Raw genomic sequence first — 21,962 nt, 5'->3', positions numbered from 1 at the left:
ATTAATGTGTCATTTATATTACTCTAAGAGCCTTCTGTATGGATGAAAACTTATGTCAAATTCTTTCTCCTCTCAAAAACCTCCTTCACGCATGTCTTACTTTTTTTCCAGCTCCGATATATTGGGTGCCTGCTTACTGACAAGCACTGTAATGGGTGCTTTTCAAACATTACCATCAATCTTTATAACGATCCTTTAGAGATGAGAAAAAGAGAGTTTAAGTCATTTACCTGGCCAAGAGTCTATAGCTACTAAGTGCCAAAGCCAAGATTTGAACCCAAGTCATTCTGGTAGCAAAACTTGATCTGTTCTCCAGTCTATACTACATCCTTTCTAAAAATAGTTATAACCACTTATTTTTAAAACTTTCATTAAATTCCCAGTGCCTAGAGGATGAATTTACGACCCAATGCAATTCAGACTCAATCTACCTTTTTAATCAAATTAGTACCATTTTTTGAATTATTCATCCTCTGTCTATTTATCTATAATAATGGCTCTGTCTTGTGTCAGGTTTCCACATAGGCATTCTGGGCTTTCTAGTTTGTTCCACTGGTCCATAGCAATCATTCAAGGGTTGGTAACTGCTGTTAGCTTAGAGGTGATCTCAGCATCTGACAGAAGGTGGCTAGTAAACACTGCATAATCAACTAATAAATGCAAAGAACCCACTTCTGCCACACCACCAGGTGCGTGTACCTGAGAGATGCCTCCAGTAGAAGTGTAGGAACTGGTAATGGCATTGCGCCTGGACATACGGATGCCACATGTGCACGTGCCCTTCGAGCAGCTCACAGCAGGGGTGCAGGTTCTCTTACGCAGCTCACCATCTGAGCTCGGGGAACTGAGGCCTCTCTTCAGAGGCCCAGGCCTAACAGGGAAATAAAAGGGGAAAACACAGATGTGCTACTGAAAGTCACCAACATTGTTTTAAGGCTTGATCCACGGTCACAAAACTGTTCTAACGCAATGGAAAAGGATAATGTTGTTAATTTTACTGTTAATTCAGCTAAACATGTCTCACAAAGTCAGAAAGGGAAAGCTCAGTATATAAAAAATTAAAAGTATGATTCTACTTACATATACTGTAGGAAACGCACACAAATCTATAGTGACAGAATGGGGACCAATGGATGCCTGGCAACGGAGACAGTATGAGAGGGAGATTTTAAGGCTTCACCAAGGGGCATGGGGAAACTTCTGGCAGTGATGGTGATGTTCATTATCTTGACTGTGGTGATGGTTTTGTGGGTGTGGAATTTAGACAAAATAGTTATTGTGGCAAGTTACTCAAAATGTTCCTCTCTGATTTCAAAGAGGAAAATTTATAGGACAATAATTCTGATAAGGATACATGTCAAAATTGATCAAATGGTACACTTCAAAGAGGCACAGTTTATTTATGTCAATTATACATCAATAAAGGTGTTAAAAAAAAGTTTAGGAGGAACCAACCACTTTTTCTAAGATTCAAACTGAAACAGAAATTCCCTAAACATCTTTCCTGTGAAATAGTCATCCAACCATTGTGACAGCACTGATGGCTCACTGACTCCTGGCTGATGAATGTCAATCACAGAGCAGTTTATCCCTGCACTAGATGCAAACATACTTTCTCTTTCACTTACTTCACCTATGGATCCCATCTGGAGCCAAGCGAAGCCAATTGTCCTCCTTTCATGTGATAGTCCTTCAGATTTTTGCAGGCCATTATCCTTCCCTCCCTCATTTCTTTACACTGGTGAGGATTTTCTCTTCTGGGCTAGTGCTTATGTACCTTTAGAAACCCCTCACCCACCACCACCCCGGGACATCTTGAGTTGCTTCACTCTCTCGCAGTGAGTTTCGGTTTGTGTCTGCCTCCTCTTGCAGGGCAGCACAGCCAACCAGCAGCACTCCGTGGACAGCAGGACTAAGGCACTCAGGACCACCACTGACCGGCCTCCTCCTAGTCTTTGTTCTGCTATCAGCCCAGAGTAGGAGCATGTTAAGCTTTTTTGGCAGCCATATCATCATGCTGACTCAGTTTAAAAATGTAACTTAGTCCAAGCCTTTTCACACACATTTCCAACCTCTTTCCCTCCCAGCCAATTCTTCCTCAAATATAATTAAGCTAAAAGGCAGAAATCTCACATTTTTCTTAAATTTCGTACTGCTGCATTCTATCCATTGCACAAACCTTGTGATCTTTTTGTTACATACTTGGTTATTCAGTGTATCTACAAACCCTCTTAGCCTTAGCATATTTTATGCATATTAAAGAAAAATAGTAAAAGAGAATTAGATAAAATAGTTATTGTGGCAAGTTACTCAAAATGTTCCTCTCTGACTTCAAAGAGGAAAACTTACAGGTCAATAAGTCTGATAATGACCCTTTCCCAAACAGGAAACCTCACCCAGATGGATTCTCACTTACTCAGGCACAAAAGCAGCAGGGACTCCGTTGGCCACCTCGGGCTTAAAAGCTGAATGGCCACTCCCACTGCTGTCATGGCACCTGTGACAAATCACAAACCCTCAGTTAGATGATACGACCTCTCCTTTAAAGCATACTCTCATATTCCTGGGATCTTATACTCTTTCTACAGAACATAGGTTCATGCTAGACAAGAAAAGGTTGCCTCAGTTCTCAAAGATTCAGGAAGGTCAATTTATTCTAGGACTGTCCTAATCTAATAAGAAAAGTATAAAAATGCATCAAGACCTTTTGAACTATTCCGGTGTACTGATTATTTGCTAACTTCTCACCAAAGCACTGCAATCACAAATTTAATATCCTACCATCTGTAAACTAAAGACAAAAAAACACTTTAGCGACCCACCCTCACACATCCCCCAGTGCTCTCACTTAGTTCAGTCTGTAAGAGAAGAACTTCACAGGTCACAGATAAGGGCCTGCGCATGGTGCACATAATCACTGCTTATTCCAATTATGGGAAAGACAACACAGAGCCTTCAGTTATAGGCTCACTGGGGTCTAGACAAATTACCAACCTGGAGAACATGAGAAACCTGTTTTGACCATAAGAATAGTTATTTTCTCTCTGACTCCCAACACACCATCTCCCTCTGCCACTCCTGCTTAGTTGGCTGACATGAGCTCAGACTGCTCACTTGTAAAGCATATCCCTAGTATTCTTTACCTGATCTTCTAACGTTACTTCCAATCAATCTTCCAATGAACACACTTGCATTTATTAGTATTTCCTTACCTAATGTTGCCATCTACAGTATCAAAGATGGCCAGCTGTGAACCTGCAGGTTATGGCTAACCTGGTGTAACTGATGAGGACAATGGTTCTATTTCTCAAATGTAGGGCCCACTGTCTCCTCAGAGCATGTTTCCTTGACTACCTTATATACAGAGCTCCCCCTTTGTCATGACCCTTTTATAGCACTGCTTTTTAAAAATCTTTATGTACTTACAATCTATAATTACCCTGTTTCATTGATTACCCAAGTCCCAGGAGACCTTTGTCTTGCTCACTGCTCTATCCACAGTACCTGCAGTAGGCTCTGGCACATGGTGGGTCTTGGAATTTGTTGAGTTACAACAAAATTCTTAACTGACTCCTTGGAAAGCCACAAGCAGTTCTGCAGCTTTCTCAGCACCTACAACTTCCTCTCTTTCCATCGAGGAAACAGACTGCTTCCTCTATTTTTGTTACATTTTCAAAAACCAAATGATGAAACTGGTTTTATTCTCATTACTCATAAAGCTACCATACTCCAGTCTTCACTGTTCTTTGCTAAGTATTTCCTTCATCACAAACATGACACCTAAGCTGATGGTCACCTCTAAATATCTGACCACCACAAGGGTAAGACTTTCAGCATTCTCTCAAAATAAAATTTAACACATTTATATCAAAAGTATGAAGCTGATGTGGCCAGTAACTGTTGGCTTTTCTCTAGTACTTATGGAAAAGGTATATTACAAAATGTATGTAACCTGTGCCTAATGAAAGGCATAGCATTAAAGCTCTTGTTACCAAGCTCTTCCATGAAAGCCAAAGAAGGGGACCTGCCATTCACACACAGGAGGTGGCCTCTGATTCTTTTGGGGAGTGATCTCTCTTTCAACAAATCCCAGGAGCCCATGTGGGAGGCACGTTGAGTACTCTGCAGGGCATGTTACCTTCTTTTGTCCTCCTGACCAGCAGCAGATATTTGGTCTTCCTCCTCCTCCACTGTCCTTTTCTTCCTCTTCCAACGTTCGAGGGCAAGCAGAACAGCCTCCTTTGACCACGGGTCTGGGGCCTTAGGGATCTGCGCTGCTCTGTAACAGAAAACAGGATTCTAGCATTAAGATATTCTGATCATCATGCTACATAGCATGAACTTCAGGTGCTGGAAATCAGAAGCTATCCAACAAGCAAAAGGGTAATTTATACACTCACACAAATGGCCCTTAGCTGTTAAGCTACAGTCTTGGGAAAAATCCAGAAAATAAAAAACTGCTCAATAACTGGAACTTGAGATTTCTCCCTCACATAAGGAGATTCTTCCTTTCCTTTGAGTTACAGATATTCTCTCAGATAACAACTGCAGGAGAATAAAGTGAACACACTGGGAGTCTTTTCCTCCATGCTTACATTGGAAAACGAGCCAGGTTGCTCCCGGGAGGAGCGATCCTCACTGTCGAAGGCCTGCACACCACTCTGGAACTACCACGAGACAGCACACGCTTCCTGTGACCGCCATTCCGGCACAGCGTGGCAAGCACACAGGAATACCGGCCCTGCTGGATTGGGTATCGTCTTGGACGTGTTATGCCAAAGTGGTGTGGTGAAGTCCCACAGACCCTGTGGAGAATGGGAGACACATTATGGAATCAAAGCAGCTTAGAAGAATGACAGAAAGTTTAAATTCCGTAAGAACCATATGGGTTCAGTTATTTTCCAGAGAGCTTAAGCCTCTAAGCAATACAAAATATAGCATTTTTATGGCTTCCCCCATTCCACCTAAGGGCAGAAAGTGCCAGGTACTTAACAGCTGTAACTGCAATGGATTCAAAAACGTTGAGAGGGAAATCGAAAAACTGCCCACACAAGTCAAACGACAGTGGAAGAAAAGTGTGCGTATGGATGTGCAGGGACAAATTTTACAAGAATCCTTCAATCCCTTATGCTAACTCATCAGAAATGTACACCCAAAGTCAAACATTTTAAAAACCTGAATGTTCACCTTTTCAAATAAATGTACTTATCAAGGATCTGCTGTTGTCACTGAAGTTTTCAATTTTGCTGTTTATACTCAACTGGGACTAAATGAAAACAACAGTCTTTTTAAACTAATCATCTTTATCAGCCAAGTTATATCCATTCAGGAGGTTTCCTGGGAACATCACTTTGAGGTGAGCTGATACAATTTATTGGTCCAAAGACAGAAAATTAACAAAACCTATTAGAGTACTATACTTTAAAGTCAGAAGGTATTCTTACCTGAAGCAGGTATATTTTAAGTGATTTACCAAACATTCTGCTAAACTCATACTGTGTTAAAGTTCAGAGTTTTAAGAACTGAAAGAAAGACTTGCAACAACATGGATGGGGCTAGAGGGTATTATCCTCAGTAAAATAGGCCAGGCAGAGAAAGACAAGTATCAAATGGTTGCACTCATCTGTGGAGCATAAGAACAGAGAAAAAACTGAAGGCACAAAACAGCAGCAGACTCACAGAACCCGAGAATGGACTAACAGATACCAAAGGGAAAGGGACTGGGAAGGGTGGGTGCGAAGGGAGGAAGAAGGGGAATAAGGGGCATTAGGATCAACATACATGGTGTAGAGGGGTGGGCACGGGGAGGGCAGTATAGCACACAGAGAAGACAAGTATTGACTCTACAGCATCTCCCTACGCTGACGGACGGTGAATGTAACAGGGTATCAGTGGGGGACTTGATAATGGGGGGAGCCTAGTAAACACCGTGTTGCCCATGTAACTGTAAACTAATGATACCAAAAAGAAGTTAAAAATAAAAAATAAAAGGAATAGAAAAATGACCCAAAAAAAGGAACTGAAAGAAGGGAACAGTTCTATCAGCACAACTCATAGCAAAGGCTAAAGGGGGGGGCAGGTGGACCGGCACGAAGGTGTTTGAAGAGGTGAAAAGGGCACAGAACCCACTTAGGACTTAAGAAAAAAAAACTTTCGAACTCAAGCCCTCAACGGTCTGGAGAGGGTCAGCGTCTTACCGGCGATGAGGCCTCCGAGGGGACCTGAAGAAACGAGTGGGTACTGAAGGGGGAATGCGATCGCGAAGGGCCGAGGGAGGCGGTGGGCCGGGGAATGCGGCGGGGCGGGGCTTGCCGGGCTTGCGGGGCGGGCGGGGCTTCCGAGGAAGGCCGGGCGCCGGCTCCTGGCCTCCGGAACGGGGGCGGGCTGCGGGGGGCAGAGCTTGCTCAAAACCCCTCCCATTTGGGAAGATAGCGAGCTCTGTCCGGCGGCGAGCGGCTTCCGCGGCTCTCTCCGCTAGACTGCCTGCCTTCGCTCTCGCGCGTGGGCTAGAGGCGGGCGGGCATTGTGCGCTGGCGGCGCGCGCTGCCAAGTTGCCGGGAGACGGCGCGCGATTGGCAGCTCGGGGCTCGCGTCTCAGGCGCCCTGAGGCCGCGCTGCGACCCCCGCCCCCAGCCAGCTCTGCTATCGCGGTCGCCCCGGGCACCAGGTGCTCAGCAGGACACCCGTTGGCGAGACAGCGAAAAAGGAAAAGGGAAAGAAAAGCGTGGAAGTCTTTCTTTAATGTCAATTGGTATAATGTGAACTTTTTTTTCTTTTTTACTTTTTCATTAACGTATCATTGACATACACTGCTCTGAAGGTTTCACAAGAAACCTTCAATGTGGGTACTACCTCCACCGATATTATCGAGTACCCCCTATACCCCATTGCCGTCGCTCTCCATCAGCGTAGCACGATGCCACGGAGTCCCTACTTGTCTTCTCTGAGCTACATTGTTTTCCCGTGACCCCACACACACCAGGTGCACCAATCATAACACCCCTTCATGAATCCTCTTCTCCCTTCCATACCCCCTCCCCTTTGGTAATCGCTAGTCGCTTCTTGGAGTCTGTGAGTCGGCTGCTGTTCTGTCCCTTCAGATTTGCTTTGATTTAATACTCCACAAATGAGGGAAATCATTTGGTACTTGTCTTTCTCCGCCTGGCTTATTTCACTGAGCATCATCCCCTCTAGCTCCATCCATGTTGTTGCAAATGGTAGGATCTGTTTCCTTCTTATGGCTGAATAGAGTAACATTTTGTATATGTGCCACCTCTTCTCTATGCATTCATCTACGGATGGCCACTTAGGTTGTTTCCATAACTGGGTTGTTGTAAATAGTGCTGTAATAAACAGACAGATGGTATTCTCACCTGAAGCAGGTATATTTTAAGTGATTTACCAAGTATTCTGCTAAACTCATACTGTGTTAAAGTTCAGAGTTTTAAGAACTGAAAGAAAGATTTGCAACAACGTGGATGGGGCTAGAGGGTATTACGCTCAGTGAAATATGCCAGGCAGAGAAACACAAGTATCAAATGGTTGCACTCATCTGTGGAGCGTAAGAACAGAGAAAAAACTGAAGGCACCAAACAGCAGCAGACTCACAGAACCCGAGAATGGAGTAACAGATACCAAAGGGAAAGGGACTGGGAAGGGTGGGTGGGAAAGGAGGGAGAAGGGGAATGAGGGGCATTAGGATCAACATACATGATGTAGGGGGGTGGGCACGGGGAGGGCAGTATAGCACACAGAGAAGACAAGTAGTGACTATATAGCATCTCCCTACGCTGATGGACAGTGACTGTAACGGGGTATGAGGGGCGGACTTGATAATGGGGGGAGCCTAGTAACCACCGTGTTGCTCATGTAACTGTACACTAATGCTACCAAAAAGAAGGTAAAAATTAAAAATAAAAGGAATAGAAAAGTGACCCAAAAAAAGGAACTGAAAGAAGGGAACAGTTCTGTCAGCACATCTCATAGCATAGGCTAAAGGGAGGCAGCTGGACGCGCACCAAGGTGTTTGAGGAGGTGAAAAGGGCACAGAACCCACTTAGGACTTAAGAAAAACAAAACTTTCAAAGTCAAGTCGTCCACGGTCTGGGGAGGGTCAGCGTCTTACCGGCGATGAGGCCTCCGAGGGGACCCGAAGAAACGAGTGGGTACTGAAGGGCGAATGCGGTCGCGGCGGGCCGAGGGAGCCGACGGGGCGGGGCTTGCCGGGCTTGCGAGGCTTGCGGGGCGGGCGGGGCTTCCGAGGAAGGCCGGGCGCCGGCTCCTGGCCTCCGGAACGGGGGCGGGCTGCGGGGGGCAGAGCTTGCTCAAAACCCCTCCCATTTGGGAAGATAGCGAGCTCTGTCCGGCGGCGAGCGGCTTCCGCGGCTCTCTCCGCTAGACTGCCTGCCTTCGCTCTCGCGCGTGGGCTAGAGGCGGGCGGGCATTGTGCGCTGGCGGCGCGCGCTGCCAAGTTGCCGGGAGACGGCGAGCGATTGGCAGCTCGGGGCTCGCGTCTCAGGCCCCCCGTGCCGCGCTGCACCCCCACCCAGCCAGTTCTGCTCCCGCGGTCGCCCCGGGCACCAGGTACTCAGCAGGACACCCGTTGGCGAGACAGCGAAAAAGGAAAAGGGAAAGAAAAGCGTGGAAGTCTTTCTTTAATGTCAATTGGTATAATGTGAACTTTTTTTTCTTTTTTACTTTTTCATTAACGTATCATTGACATACACTGCTCTGAAGGTTTCACAAGAAACCTTCAATGTGGGTACTACCTCCACCGATATTATCGAGTACCCCCTATACCCCATTGCCGTCGCTCTCCATCAGCGTAGCACGATGCCACGGAGTCCCTACTTGTCTTCTCTGAGCTACATTGTTTCCCCGTGACCCCACACACACCAGGTGCACCAATCATAACACCCCTTCATGAATCCTCTTCTCCCTTCCATACCCCCTCCCCTTTGGTAATCGCTAGTCGCTTCTTGGAGTCTGTGAGTCGGCTGCTGTTCTGTCCCTTCAGATTTGCTTTGATTTAATACTCCACAAATGAGGGAAATCATTTGGTACTTGTCTTTCTCCGCCTGGCTTATTTCACTGAGCATCATCCCCTCTAGCTCCATCCATGTTGTTGCAAATGGTAGGATCTGTTTCCTTCTTATGGCTGAATAGAGTAACATTTTGTATAAGTGCCACCTCTTCTCTATCCATTCATCTACCGATGGCCACTTAGGTTGCTAAAATACCTTGGCTGTTGTAAATAGTGCTGTAATAACCAGACAGATGATTTCTCACCTGAAGCAGGTATATTTTAAGTGATTTACCAAGTATTCTGCTAAACTCATACTGTGTTAAAGTTCAGAGTTTTAAGAACTGAAAGAAAGATTTGCAACAACGTGGATGGGGCTAGAGGGTATTACGCTCAGTGAAATATGCCAGGCAGAGAAACACAAGTATCAAATGGTTGCACTCATCTGTGGAGCGTAAGAACAGAGAAAAAACTGAAGGCACCAAACAGCAGCAGACTCACAGAACCCGAGAATGGACTAACAGATACCAAAGGGAAAGGGACTGGGAAGGGTGGGTGGGAAAGGAGGGAGAAGGGGAATGAGGGGCATTAGGATCAACATACATGATGTAGGGGGGTGGGCACGGGGAGGGCAGTATAGCACACAGAGAAGACAAGTAGTGACTATATAGCATCTCCCTACGCTGATGGACAGTGACTGTAACGGGATATGAGGGGCGGACTTGATAATGGGGGGAGCCTAGTAACCACCGTGTTGCTCATGTAACTGTACACTAATGCTACCAAAAAGAAGGTAAAAATTAAAAATAAAAGGAATAGAAAAGTGACCCAAAAAAAGGAACTGAAAGAAGGGAACAGTTCTATCAGCACATCTCATAGCATAGGCTAAAGGGAGGCAGCTGGACGCACACCAAGGTGTTTGGGGAGGTGAAAAGGGCACAGAACCCACTTAGGACTTAAGAAAAACAAAACTTTCAAAGTCAAGTCGTCCACGGTCTGGGGAGGGTCAGCGTCTTACCGGCGATGAGGCCTCCGAGGGGACCCGAAGAAACGAGTGGGTACTGAAGGGCGAATGCGGTCGCGGCGGGCCGAGGGAGCCGACGGGGCGGGGCTTGCCGGGCTTGCGAGGCTTGCGGGGCGGGCGGGGCTTCCGAGGAAGGCCGGGCGCCGGCTCCTGGCCTCCGGAACGGGGGCGGGCTGCGGGGGGCAGAGCTTGCTCAAAACCCCTCCCATTTGGGAAGATAGCGAGCTCTGTCCGGCGGCGAGCGGCTTCCGCGGTTCTCTCCGCTAGACTGCCTGCCTTCGCTCTCGCGCGTGGGCTAGAGGCGGGCGGGCATTGTGCGCTGGCGGCGCGCGCTGCCAAGTTGCCGGGAGACGGCGAGCGATTGGCAGCTCGGGGCTCGCGTCTCAGGCCCCCCGTGCCGCGCTGCACCCCCACCCAGCCAGTTCTGCTCCCGCGGTCGCCCCGGGCACCAGGTACTCAGCAGGACACCCGTTGGCGAGACAGCGAAAAAGGAAAAGGGAAAGAAAAGCGTGGAAGTCTTTCTTTAATGTCAATTGGTATAATGTGAACTTTTTTTTCTTTTTTACTTTTTCATTAACGTATCATTGACATACACTGCTCTGAAGGTTTCACAAGAAACCTTCAATGTGGGTACTACCTCCACCGATATTATCGAGTACCCCCTATACCCCATTGCCGTCGCTCTCCATCAGCGTAGCACGATGCCACGGAGTCCCTACTTGTCTTCTCTGAGCTACATTGTTTCCCCGTGACCCCACACACACCAGGTGCACCAATCATAACACCCCTTCATGAATCCTCTTCTCCCTTCCATACCCCCTCCCCTTTGGTAATCGCTAGTCGCTTCTTGGAGTCTGTGAGTCGGCTGCTGTTCTGTCCCTTCAGATTTGCTTTGATTTAATACTCCACAAATGAGGGAAATCATTTGGTACTTGTCTTTCTCCGCCTGGCTTATTTCACTGAGCATCATCCCCTCTAGCTCCATCCATGTTGTTGCAAATGGTAGGATCTGTTTCCTTCTTATGGCTGAATAGAGTAACATTTTGTATATGTGCCACCTCTTCTCTATGCATTCATCTACGGATGGCCACTTAGGTTGTTTCCATAACTGGGTTGTTGTAAATAGTGCTGTAATAAACAGACAGATGGTATTCTCACCTGAAGCAGGTATATTTTAAGTGATTTACCAAGTATTCTGCTAAACTCATACTGTGTTAAAGTTCAGAGTTTTAAGAACTGAAAGAAAGATTTGCAACAACGTGGATGGGGCTAGAGGGTATTACGCTCAGTGAAATATGCCAGGCAGAGAAACACAAGTATCAAATGGTTGCACTCATCTGTGGAGCGTAAGAACAGAGAAAAAACTGAAGGCACCAAACAGCAGCAGACTCACAGAACCCGAGAATGGACTAACAGATACCAAAGGGAAAGGGACTGGGAAGGGTGGGTGGGAAAGGAGGGAGAAGGGGAATGAGGGGCATTAGGATCAACATACATGATGTAGGGGGGTGGGCACGGGGAGGGCAGTATAGCACACAGAGAAGACAAGTAGTGACTATATAGCATCTCCCTACGCTGATGGACAGTGACTGTAACGGGGTATGAGGGGCGGACTTGATAATGGGGGGAGCCTAGTAACCACCGTGTTGCTCATGTAACTGTACACTAATGCTACCAAAAAGAAGGTAAAAATTAAAAATAAAAGGAATAGAAAAGTGACCCAAAAAAAGGAACTGAAAGAAGGGAACAGTTCTGTCAGCACATCTCATAGCATAGGCTAAAGGGAGGCAGCTGGACGCGCACCAAGGTGTTTGAGGAGGTGAAAAGGGCACAGAACCCACTTAGGACTTAAGAAAAACAAAACTTTCAAAGTCAAGTCGTCCACGGTCTGGGGAGGGTCAGCGTCTTACCGGCGATGAGGCCTCCGAGGGGACCCGAAGAAACGAGTGGGTACTGAAGGGCGAATGCGGTCGCGGCGGGCCGAGGGAGCCGACGGGGCGGGGCTTGCCGGGCTTGCGAGGCTTGCGGGGCGGGCGGGGCTTCCGAGGAAGGCCGGGCGCCGGCTCCTGGCCTCCGGAACGGGGGCGGGCTGCGGGGGGCAGAGCTTGCTCAAAACCCCTCCCATTTGGGAAGATAGCGAGCTCTGTCCGGCGGCGAGCGGCTTCCGCGGCTCTCTCCGCTAGACTGCCTGCCTTCGCTCTCGCGCGTGGGCTAGAGGCGGGCGGGCATTGTGCGCTGGCGGCGCGCGCTGCCAAGTTGCCGGGAGACGGCGAGCGATTGGCAGCTCGGGGCTCGCGTCTCAGGCCCCCCGTGCCGCGCTGCACCCCCACCCAGCCAGTTCTGCTCCCGCGGTCGCCCCGGGCACCAGGTACTCAGCAGGACACCCGTTGGCGAGACAGCGAAAAAGGAAAAGGGAAAGAAAAGCGTGGAAGTCTTTCTTTAATGTCAATTGGTATAATGTGAACTTTTTTTTCTTTTTTACTTTTTCATTAACGTATCATTGACATACACTGCTCTGAAGGTTTCACAAGAAACCTTCAATGTGGGTACTACCTCCACCGATATTATCGAGTACCCCCTATACCCCATTGCCGTCGCTCTCCATCAGCGTAGCACGATGCCACGGAGTCCCTACTTGTCTTCTCTGAGCTACATTGTTTCCCCGTGACCCCACACACACCAGGTGCACCAATCATAACACCCCTTCATGAATCCTCTTCTCCCTTCCATACCCCCTCCCCTTTGGTAATCGCTAGTCGCTTCTTGGAGTCTGTGAGTCGGCTGCTGTTCTGTCCCTTCAGATTTGCTTTGATTTAATACTCCACAAATGAGGGAAATCATTTGGTACTTGTCTTTCTCCGCCTGGCTTATTTCACTGAGCATCATCCCCTCTAGCTCCATCCATGTTGTTGCAAATGGTAGGATCTGTTTCCTTCTTATGGCTGAATAGAGTAACATTTTGTATAAGTGCCACCTCTTCTCTATCCATTCATCTACCGATGGCCACTTAGGTTGCTAAAATACCTTGGCTGTTGTAAATAGTGCTGTAATAACCAGACAGATGATTTCTCACCTGAAGCAGGTATATTTTAAGTGATTTACCAAGTATTCTGCTAAACTCATACTGTGTTAAAGTTCAGAGTTTTAAGAACTGAAAGAAAGATTTGCAACAACGTGGATGGGGCTAGAGGGTATTACGCTCAGTGAAATATGCCAGGCAGAGAAACACAAGTATCAAATGGTTGCACTCATCTGTGGAGCGTAAGAACAGAGAAAAAACTGAAGGCACCAAACAGCAGCAGACTCACAGAACCCGAGAATGGACTAACAGATACCAAAGGGAAAGGGACTGGGAAGGGTGGGTGGGAAAGGAGGGAGAAGGGGAATGAGGGGCATTAGGATCAACATACATGATGTAGGGGGGTGGGCACGGGGAGGGCAGTATAGCACACAGAGAAGACAAGTAGTGACTATATAGCATCTCCCTACGCTGATGGACAGTGACTGTAACGGGATATGAGGGGCGGACTTGATAATGGGGGGAGCCTAGTAACCACCGTGTTGCTCATGTAACTGTACACTAATGCTACCAAAAAGAAGGTAAAAATTAAAAATAAAAGGAATAGAAAAGTGACCCAAAAAAAGGAACTGAAAGAAGGGAACAGTTCTATCAGCACATCTCATAGCATAGGCTAAAGGGAGGCAGCTGGACGCACACCAAGGTGTTTGGGGAGGTGAAAAGGGCACAGAACCCACTTAGGACTTAAGAAAAACAAAACTTTCAAAGTCAAGTCGTCCACGGTCTGGGGAGGGTCAGCGTCTTACCGGCGATGAGGCCTCCGAGGGGACCCGAAGAAACGAGTGGGTACTGAAGGGCGAATGCGGTCGCGGCGGGCCGAGGGAGCCGACGGGGCGGGGCTTGCCGGGCTTGCGAGGCTTGCGGGGCGGGCGGGGCTTCCGAGGAAGGCCGGGCGCCGGCTCCTGGCCTCCGGAACGGGGGCGGGCTGCGGGGGGCAGAGCTTGCTCAAAACCCCTCCCATTTGGGAAGATAGCGAGCTCTGTCCGGCGGCGAGCGGCTTCCGCGGCTCTCTCCGCTAGACTGCCTGCCTTCGCTCTCGCGCGTGGGCTAGAGGCGGGCGGGCATTGTGCGCTGGCGGCGCGCGCTGCCAAGTTGCCGGGAGACGGCGAGCGATTGGCAGCTCGGGGCTCGCGTCTCAGGCCCCCCGTGCCGCGCTGCACCCCCACCCAGCCACTTCTGCTCCCGCGGTCGCCCCGGGCACCAGGTACTCAGCAGGACACCCGTTGGCGAGACAGCGAAAAAGGAAAAGGGAAAGAAAAGCGTGGAAGTCTTTCTTTAATGTCAATTGGTATAATGTGAACTTTTTTTTCTTTTTTACTTTTTCATTAACGTATCATTGACATACACTGCTCTGAAGGTTTCACAAGAAACCTTCAATGTGGGTACTACCTCCACCGATATTATCGAGTACCCCCTATACCCCATTGCCGTCGCTCTCCATCAGCGTAGCACGATGCCACGGAGTCCCTACTTGTCTTCTCTGAGCTACATTGTTTCCCCGTGACCCCACACACACCAGGTGCACCAATCATAACACCCCTTCATGAATCCTCTTCTCCCTTCCATATCCCCTTCCCTTTGGTAATCGCTGGTCGCTTCTTGGAGTCTATGAGTCGGCTGCTGTTCTGTCCCTTCAGATTTGCTTTGATTTAATACTCCACAAATGAGGGAAATCATTTGGTACTTGTCTTTCTCCACCTGGCTTATTTCACTGAGCATCATCCCCTCTAGCTCCATCCATGTTGTTGCAAATGGTAGGATCTGTTTCCTTCTTATGGCTGAATAGAGTAACATTTTGTATATGTGCCACCTCTTCTCTATGCATTCATCTACGGATGGCCACTTAGGTTGTTTCCATAACTGGGTTGTTGTAAATAGTGCTGTAATAAACAGACAGATGGTATTCTCACCTGAAGCAGGTATATTTTAAGTGATTTACCAAGTATTCTGCTAAACTCATACTGTGTTAAAGTTCAGAGTTTTAAGAACTGAAAGAAAGATTTGCAACAACGTGGATGGGGCTAGAGGGTATTACGCTCAGTGAAATATGCCAGGCAGAGAAACACAAGTATCAAATGGTTGCACTCATCTGTGGAGCGTAAGAACAGAGAAAAAACTGAAGGCACCAAACAGCAGCAGACTCACAGAACCCGAGAATGGACTAACAGATACCAAAGGGAAAGGGACTGGGAAGGGTGGGTGGGAAAGGAGGGAGAAGGGGAATGAGGGGCATTAGGATCAACATACATGATGTAGGGGGGTGGGCACGGGGAGGGCAGTATAGCACACAGAGAAGACAAGTAGTGACTATATAGCATCTCCCTACGCTGATGGACAGTGACTGTAACGGGATATGAGGGGCGGACTTGATAATGGGGGGAGCCTAGTAACCACCGTGTTGCTCATGTAACTGTACACTAATGCTACCAAAAAGAAGGTAAAAATTAAAAATAAAAGGAATAGAAAAGTGACCCAAAAAAAGGAACTGAAAGAAGGGAACAGTTCTATCAGCACATCTCATAGCATAGGCTAAAGGGAGGCAGCTGGACGCGCACCAAGGTGTTTGGAGAGGTGAAAAGGGCACAGAACCCACTTAGGACTTAAGAAAAACAAAACTTTCAAAGTCAAGTCGTCCACGGTCTGGGGAGGGTCAGCGTCTTACCGGCGATGAGGCCTCCGAGGGGACCCGAAGAAACGAGTGGGTACTGAAGGGCGAATGCGGTCGCGGCGGGCCGAGGGAGCCGACGGGGCGGGGCTTGCCGGGCTTGCGAGGCTTGCGGGGCGGGCGGGGCTTCCGAGGAAGGCCGGGCGCCGGCTCCTGGCCTCCGGAACGGGGGCGGGCTGCGGGGGGCAGAGCTTGCTCAAAACCCCTCCCATTTGGGAAGATAGCGAGCTCTGTCCGGCGGCGAGCGGCTTCCGCGGCTCTCTCCGCTAGACTGCCTGCCTTCGCTCTCGCGCGTGGGCTAGAGGCGGGCGGGCATTGTGCGCTGGCGGCGCGCGCTGCCAAGTTGCCGGGAGACGGCGAGCGATTGGCAGCTCGGGGCTCGCGTCTCAGGCCCCCCGTGCCGCGCTGCACCCCCACCCAGCCAGTTCTGCTCCCGCGGTCGCCCCGGGCACCAGGTACTCAGCAGGACACCCGTTGGCGAGACAGCGAAAAAGGAAAAGGGAAAGAAAAGCGTGGAAGTCTTTCTTTAATGTCAATTGGTATAATGTGAACTTTTTTTTCTTTTTTACTTTTTCATTAACGTATCATTGACATACACTGCTCTGAAGGTTTCACAAGAAACCTTCAATGTGGGTACTACCTCCACCGATATTATCGAGTACCCCCTATACCCCATTGCCGTCGCTCTCCATCAGCGTAGCACGATGCCACGGAGTCCCTACTTGTCTTCTCTGAGCTACATTGTTTTCCCGTGACCCCACACACACCAGGTGCACCAATCATAACACCCCTTCATGAATCCTCTTCTCCCTTCCATACCCCCTCCCCTTTGGTAATCGCTAGTCGCTTCTTGGAGTCTGTGAGTCGGCTGCTGTTCTGTCCCTTCAGATTTGCTTTGATTTAATACTCCACAAATGAGGGAAATCATTTGGTACTTGTCTTTCTCCACCTGGCTTATTTCACTGAGCATCATCCCCTCTAGCTCCATCCATGATGTTGCAAACGGTAGGATCTGTTTCCTTCTTATGGCTGAATAGTGTAACATTTTGTATAAGTGCCACCTCTTCTCTATCCATTCATCTACCGATGGCCACTTAGGTTGCTAAAATACCTTGGCTTTTGTAAATAGTGCTGTAATAACCAGATAGATGATTTCTCACCTGAAGCAGGTATATTTTAAGTGATTTACCAAGTATTCTGCTAAACTCATACTGTGTTAAAGTTCAGAGTTTTAAGAACTGAAAGAAAGATTTGCAACAACGTGGATGGGGCTAGAGGGTATTACGCTCAGTGAAATATGCCAGGCAGAGAAACACAAGTATCAAATGGTTGCACTCATCTGTGGAGCGTAAGAACAGAGAAAAAACTGAAGGCACCAAACAGCAGCAGACTCACAGAACCCGAGAATGGACTAACAGATACCAAAGGGAAAGGGACTGGGAAGGGTGGGTGGGAAAGGAGGGAGAAGGGGAATGAGGGGCATTAGGATCAACATACATGATGTAGGGGGGTGGGCACGGGGAGGGCAGTATAGCACACAGAGAAGACAAGTAGTGACTATATAGCATCTCCCTACGCTGATGGACAGTGACTGTAACGGGATATGAGGGGCGGACTTGATAATGGGGGGAGCCTAGTAACCACCGTGTTGCTCATGTAACTGTACACTAATGCTACCAAAAAGAAGGTAAAAATTAAAAATAAAAGGAATAGAAAAGTGACCCAAAAAAAGGAACTGAAAGAAGGGAACAGTTCTATCAGCACATCTCATAGCATAGGCTAAAGGGAGGCAGCTGGACGCGCACCAAGGTGTTTGGGGAGGTGAAAAGGGCACAGAACCCACTTAGGACTTAAGAAAAACAAAACTTTCAAAGTCAAGTCGTCCACGGTCTGGGGAGGGTCAGCGTCTTACCGGCGATGAGGCCTCCGAGGGGACCCGAAGAAACGAGTGGGTACTGAAGGGCGAATGCGGTCGCGGCGGGCCGAGGGAGCCGACGGGGCGGGGCTTGCCGGGCTTGCGAGGCTTGCGAGGCGGGCGGGGCTTCCGAGGAAGGCCGGGCGCCGGCTCCTGGCCTCCGGAACGGGGGCGGGCTGCGGGGGGCAGAGCTTGCTCAAAACCCCTCCCATTTGGGAAGATAGCGAGCTCTGTCCGGCGGCGAGCGGCTTCCGCGGCTCTCTCCGCTAGACTGCCTGCCTTCGCTCTCGCGCGTGGGCTAGAGGCGGGCGGGCATTGTGCGCTGGCGGCGCGCGCTGCCAAGTTGCCGGGAGACGGCGAGCGATTGGCAGCTCGGGGCTCGCGTCTCAGGCCCCCCGTGCCGCGCTGCACCCCCACCCAGCCACTTCTGCTCCCGCGGTCGCCCCGGGCACCAGGTACTCAGCAGGACACCCGTTGGCGAGACAGCGAAAAAGGAAAAGGGAAAGAAAAGCGTGGAAGTCTTTCTTTAATGTCAATTGGTATAATGTGAACTTTTTTTTCTTTTTTACTTTTTCATTAACGTATCATTGACATACACTGCTCTGAAGGTTTCACAAGAAACCTTCAATGTGGGTACTACCTCCACCGATATTATCGAGTACCCCCTATACCCCATTGCCGTCGCTCTCCATCAGCGTAGCACGATGCCACGGAGTCCCTACTTGTCTTCTCTGAGCTACATTGTTTCCCCGTGACCCCACACACACCAGGTGCACCAATCATAACACCCCTTCATGAATCCTCTTCTCCCTTCCATACCCCCTCCCCTTTGGTAATCGCTAGTCGCTTCTTGGAGTCTGTGAGTCGGCTGCTGTTCTGTCCCTTCAGATTTGCTTTGATTTAATACTCCACAAATGAGGGAAATCATTTGGTACTTGTCTTTCTCCGCCTGGCTTATTTCACTGAGCATCATCCCCTCTAGCTCCATCCATGATGTTGCAAACGGTAGGATCTGTTTCCTTCTTATGGCTGAATAGTGTAACATTTTGTATAAGTGCCACCTCTTCTCTATCCATTCATCTACCGATGGCCACTTAGGTTGCTAAAATACCTTGGCTTTTGTAAATAGTGCTGTAATAACCAGATAGATGATTTCTCACCTGAAGCAGGTATATTTTAAGTGATTTACCAAGTATTCTGCTAAACTCATACTGTGTTAAAGTTCAGAGTTTTAAGAACTGAAAGAAAGATTTGCAACAACGTGGATGGGGCTAGAGGGTATTACGCTCAGTGAAATATGCCAGGCAGAGAAACACAAGTATCAAATGGTTGCACTCATCTGTGGAGCGTAAGAACAGAGAAAAAACTGAAGGCACCAAACAGCAGCAGACTCACAGAACCCGAGAATGGACTAACAGATACCAAAGGGAAAGGGACTGGGAAGGGTGGGTGGGAAAGGAGGGAGAAGGGGAATGAGGGGCATTAGGATCAACATACATGATGTAGGGGGGTGGGCACGGGGAGGGCAGTATAGCACACAGAGAAGACAAGTAGTGACTATATAGCATCTCCCTACGCTGATGGACAGTGACTGTAACGGGGTATGAGGGGCGGACTTGATAATGGAGGGAGCCTAGTAACCACCGTGTTGCTCATGTAACTGTACACTAACGCTACCAAAAAGAAGGTAAAAATTAAAAATAAAAGGAATAGAAAAGTGACCCAAAAAAAGGAACTGAAAGAAGGGAACAGTTCTATCAGCACATCTCATAGCATAGGCTAAAGGGAGGCAGCTGGACGCACACCAAGGTGTTTGGGGAGGTGAAAAGGGCACAGAACCCACTTAGGACTTAAGAAAAACAAAACTTTCAAAGTCAAGTCGTCCACGGTCTGGGGAGGGTCAGCGTCTTACCGGCGATGAGGCCTCCGAGGGGACCCGAAGAAACGAGTGGGTACTGAAGGGCGAATGCGGTCGCGGCGGGCCGAGGGAGCCGACGGGGCGGGGCTTGCCGGGCTTGCGAGGCTTGCGGGGCGGGCGGGGCTTCCGAGGAAGGCCGGGCGCCGGCTCCTGGCCTCCGGAACGGGGGCGGGCTGCGGGGGGCAGAGCTTGCTCAAAACCCCTCCCATTTGGGAAGATAGCGAGCTCTGTCCGGCGGCGAGCGGCTTCCGCGGCTCTCTCCGCTAGACTGCCTGCCTTCGCTCTCGCGCGTGGGCTAGAGGCGGGCGGGCATTGTGCGCTGGCGGCGCGCGCTGCCAAGTTGCCGGGAGACGGCGAGCGATTGGCAGCTCGGGGCTCGCGTCTCAGGCCCCCCGTGCCGCGCTGCACCCCCACCCAGCCACTTCTGCTCCCGCGGTCGCCCCGGGCACCAGGTACTCAGCAGGACACCCGTTGGCGAGACAGCGAAAAAGGAAAAGGGAAAGAAAAGCGTGGAAGTCTTTCTTTAATGTCAATTGGTATAATGTGAACTTTTTTTTCTTTTTTACTTTTTCATTAACGTATCATTGACATACACTGCTCTGAAGGTTTCACAAGAAACCTTCAATGTGGGTACTACCTCCACCGATATTATCGAGTACCCCCTATACCCCATTGCCGTCGCTCTCCATCAGCGTAGCACGATGCCACGGAGTCCCTACTTGTCTTCTCTGAGCTACATTGTTTCCCCGTGACCCCACACACACCAGGTGCACCAATCATAACACCCCTTCATGAATCCTCTTCTCCCTTCCATACCCCCTCCCCTTTGGTAATCGCTAGTCGCTTCTTGGAGTCTGTGAGTCGGCTGCTGTTCTGTCCCTTCAGATTTGCTTTGATTTAATACTCCACAAATGAGGGAAATCATTTGGTACTTGTCTTTCTCCGCCTGGCTTATTTCACTGAGCATCATCCCCTCTAGCTCCATCCATGATGTTGCAAACGGTAGGATCTGTTTCCTTCTTATGGCTGAATAGAGTAACATTTTGTATATGTGCCACCTCTTCTCTATGCATTCATCTACGGATGGCCACTTAGGTTGTTTCCATAACTGGGTTGTTGTAAATAGTGCTGTAATAAACAGACAGATGGTATTCTCACCTGAAGCAGGTATATTTTAAGTGATTTACCAAGTATTCTGCTAAACTCATACTGTGTTAAAGTTCAGAGTTTTAAGAACTGAAAGAAAGATTTGCAACAACGTGGATGGGGCTAGAGGGTATTACGCTCAGTGAAATATGCCAGGCAGAGAAACACAAGTATCAAATGGTTGCACTCATCTGTGGAGCGTAAGAACAGAGAAAAAACTGAAGGCACCAAACAGCAGCAGACTCACAGAACCCGAGAATGGAGTAACAGATACCAAAGGGAAAGGGACTGGGAAGGGTGGGTGGGAAAGGAGGGAGAAGGGGAATGAGGGGCATTAGGATCAACATACATGATGTAGGGGGGTGGGCACGGGGAGGGCAGTATAGCACACAGAGAAGACAAGTAGTGACTATATAGCATCTCCCTACGCTGATGGACAGTGACTGTAACGGGGTATGAGGGGCGGACTTGATAATGGGGGGAGCCTAGTAACCACCGTGTTGCTCATGTAACTGTACACTAATGCTACCAAAAAGAAGGTAAAAATTAAAAATAAAAGGAATAGAAAAGTGACCCAAAAAAAGGAACTGAAAGAAGGGAACAGTTCTGTCAGCACATCTCATAGCATAGGCTAAAGGGAGGCAGCTGGACGCGCACCAAGGTGTTTGAGGAGGTGAAAAGGGCACAGAACCCACTTAGGACTTAAGAAAAACAAAACTTTCAAAGTCAAGTCGTCCACGGTCTGGGGAGGGTCAGCGTCTTACCGGCGATGAGGCCTCCGAGGGGACCCGAAGAAACGAGTGGGTACTGAAGGGCGAATGCGGTCGCGGCGGGCCGAGGGAGCCGACGGGGCGGGGCTTGCCGGGCTTGCGAGGCTTGCGGGGCGGGCGGGGCTTCCGAGGAAGGCCGGGCGCCGGCTCCTGGCCTCCGGAACGGGGGCGGGCTGCGGGGGGCAGAGCTTGCTCAAAACCCCTCCCATTTGGGAAGATAGCGAGCTCTGTCCGGCGGCGAGCGGCTTCCGCGGCTCTCTCCGCTAGACTGCCTGCCTTCGCTCTCGCGCGTGGGCTAGAGGCGGGCGGGCATTGTGCGCTGGCGGCGCGCGCTGCCAAGTTGCCGGGAGACGGCGAGCGATTGGCAGCTCGGGGCTCGCGTCTCAGGCCCCCCGTGCCGCGCTGCACCCCCACCCAGCCAGT

General features: G+C 49.4%; 1 protein-coding gene across 1 annotated transcript in view; it reads right to left on the bottom strand.

The window, feature by feature from the left end:
* The window catches only part of LOC130679364 (nuclear envelope pore membrane protein POM 121-like), a 55,492-nt gene that overhangs the window by 5,124 nt on the left and 28,406 nt on the right, over nt 1-21,962 (bottom strand). Inside the window, exons 3-6 of the mRNA XM_057487968.1 lie at nt 4,596-4,805; nt 4,139-4,279; nt 2,417-2,497; nt 700-871 (exon numbers count right to left, since the gene is read on the bottom strand). Of these exons, the coding sequence (XP_057343951.1) occupies nt 700-871; nt 2,417-2,497; nt 4,139-4,279; nt 4,596-4,805 (604 nt within the window). The remainder of the gene's footprint in view (nt 1-699; nt 872-2,416; nt 2,498-4,138; nt 4,280-4,595; nt 4,806-21,962) is intronic.

This window comes from Manis pentadactyla, chromosome 10, assembly GCF_030020395.1.
Source record: "Manis pentadactyla isolate mManPen7 chromosome 10, mManPen7.hap1, whole genome shotgun sequence".
Taxonomy (NCBI): domain Eukaryota; kingdom Metazoa; phylum Chordata; class Mammalia; order Pholidota; family Manidae; genus Manis; species Manis pentadactyla.
This window is presented reverse-complemented; position numbering and strand designations above follow the sequence as displayed.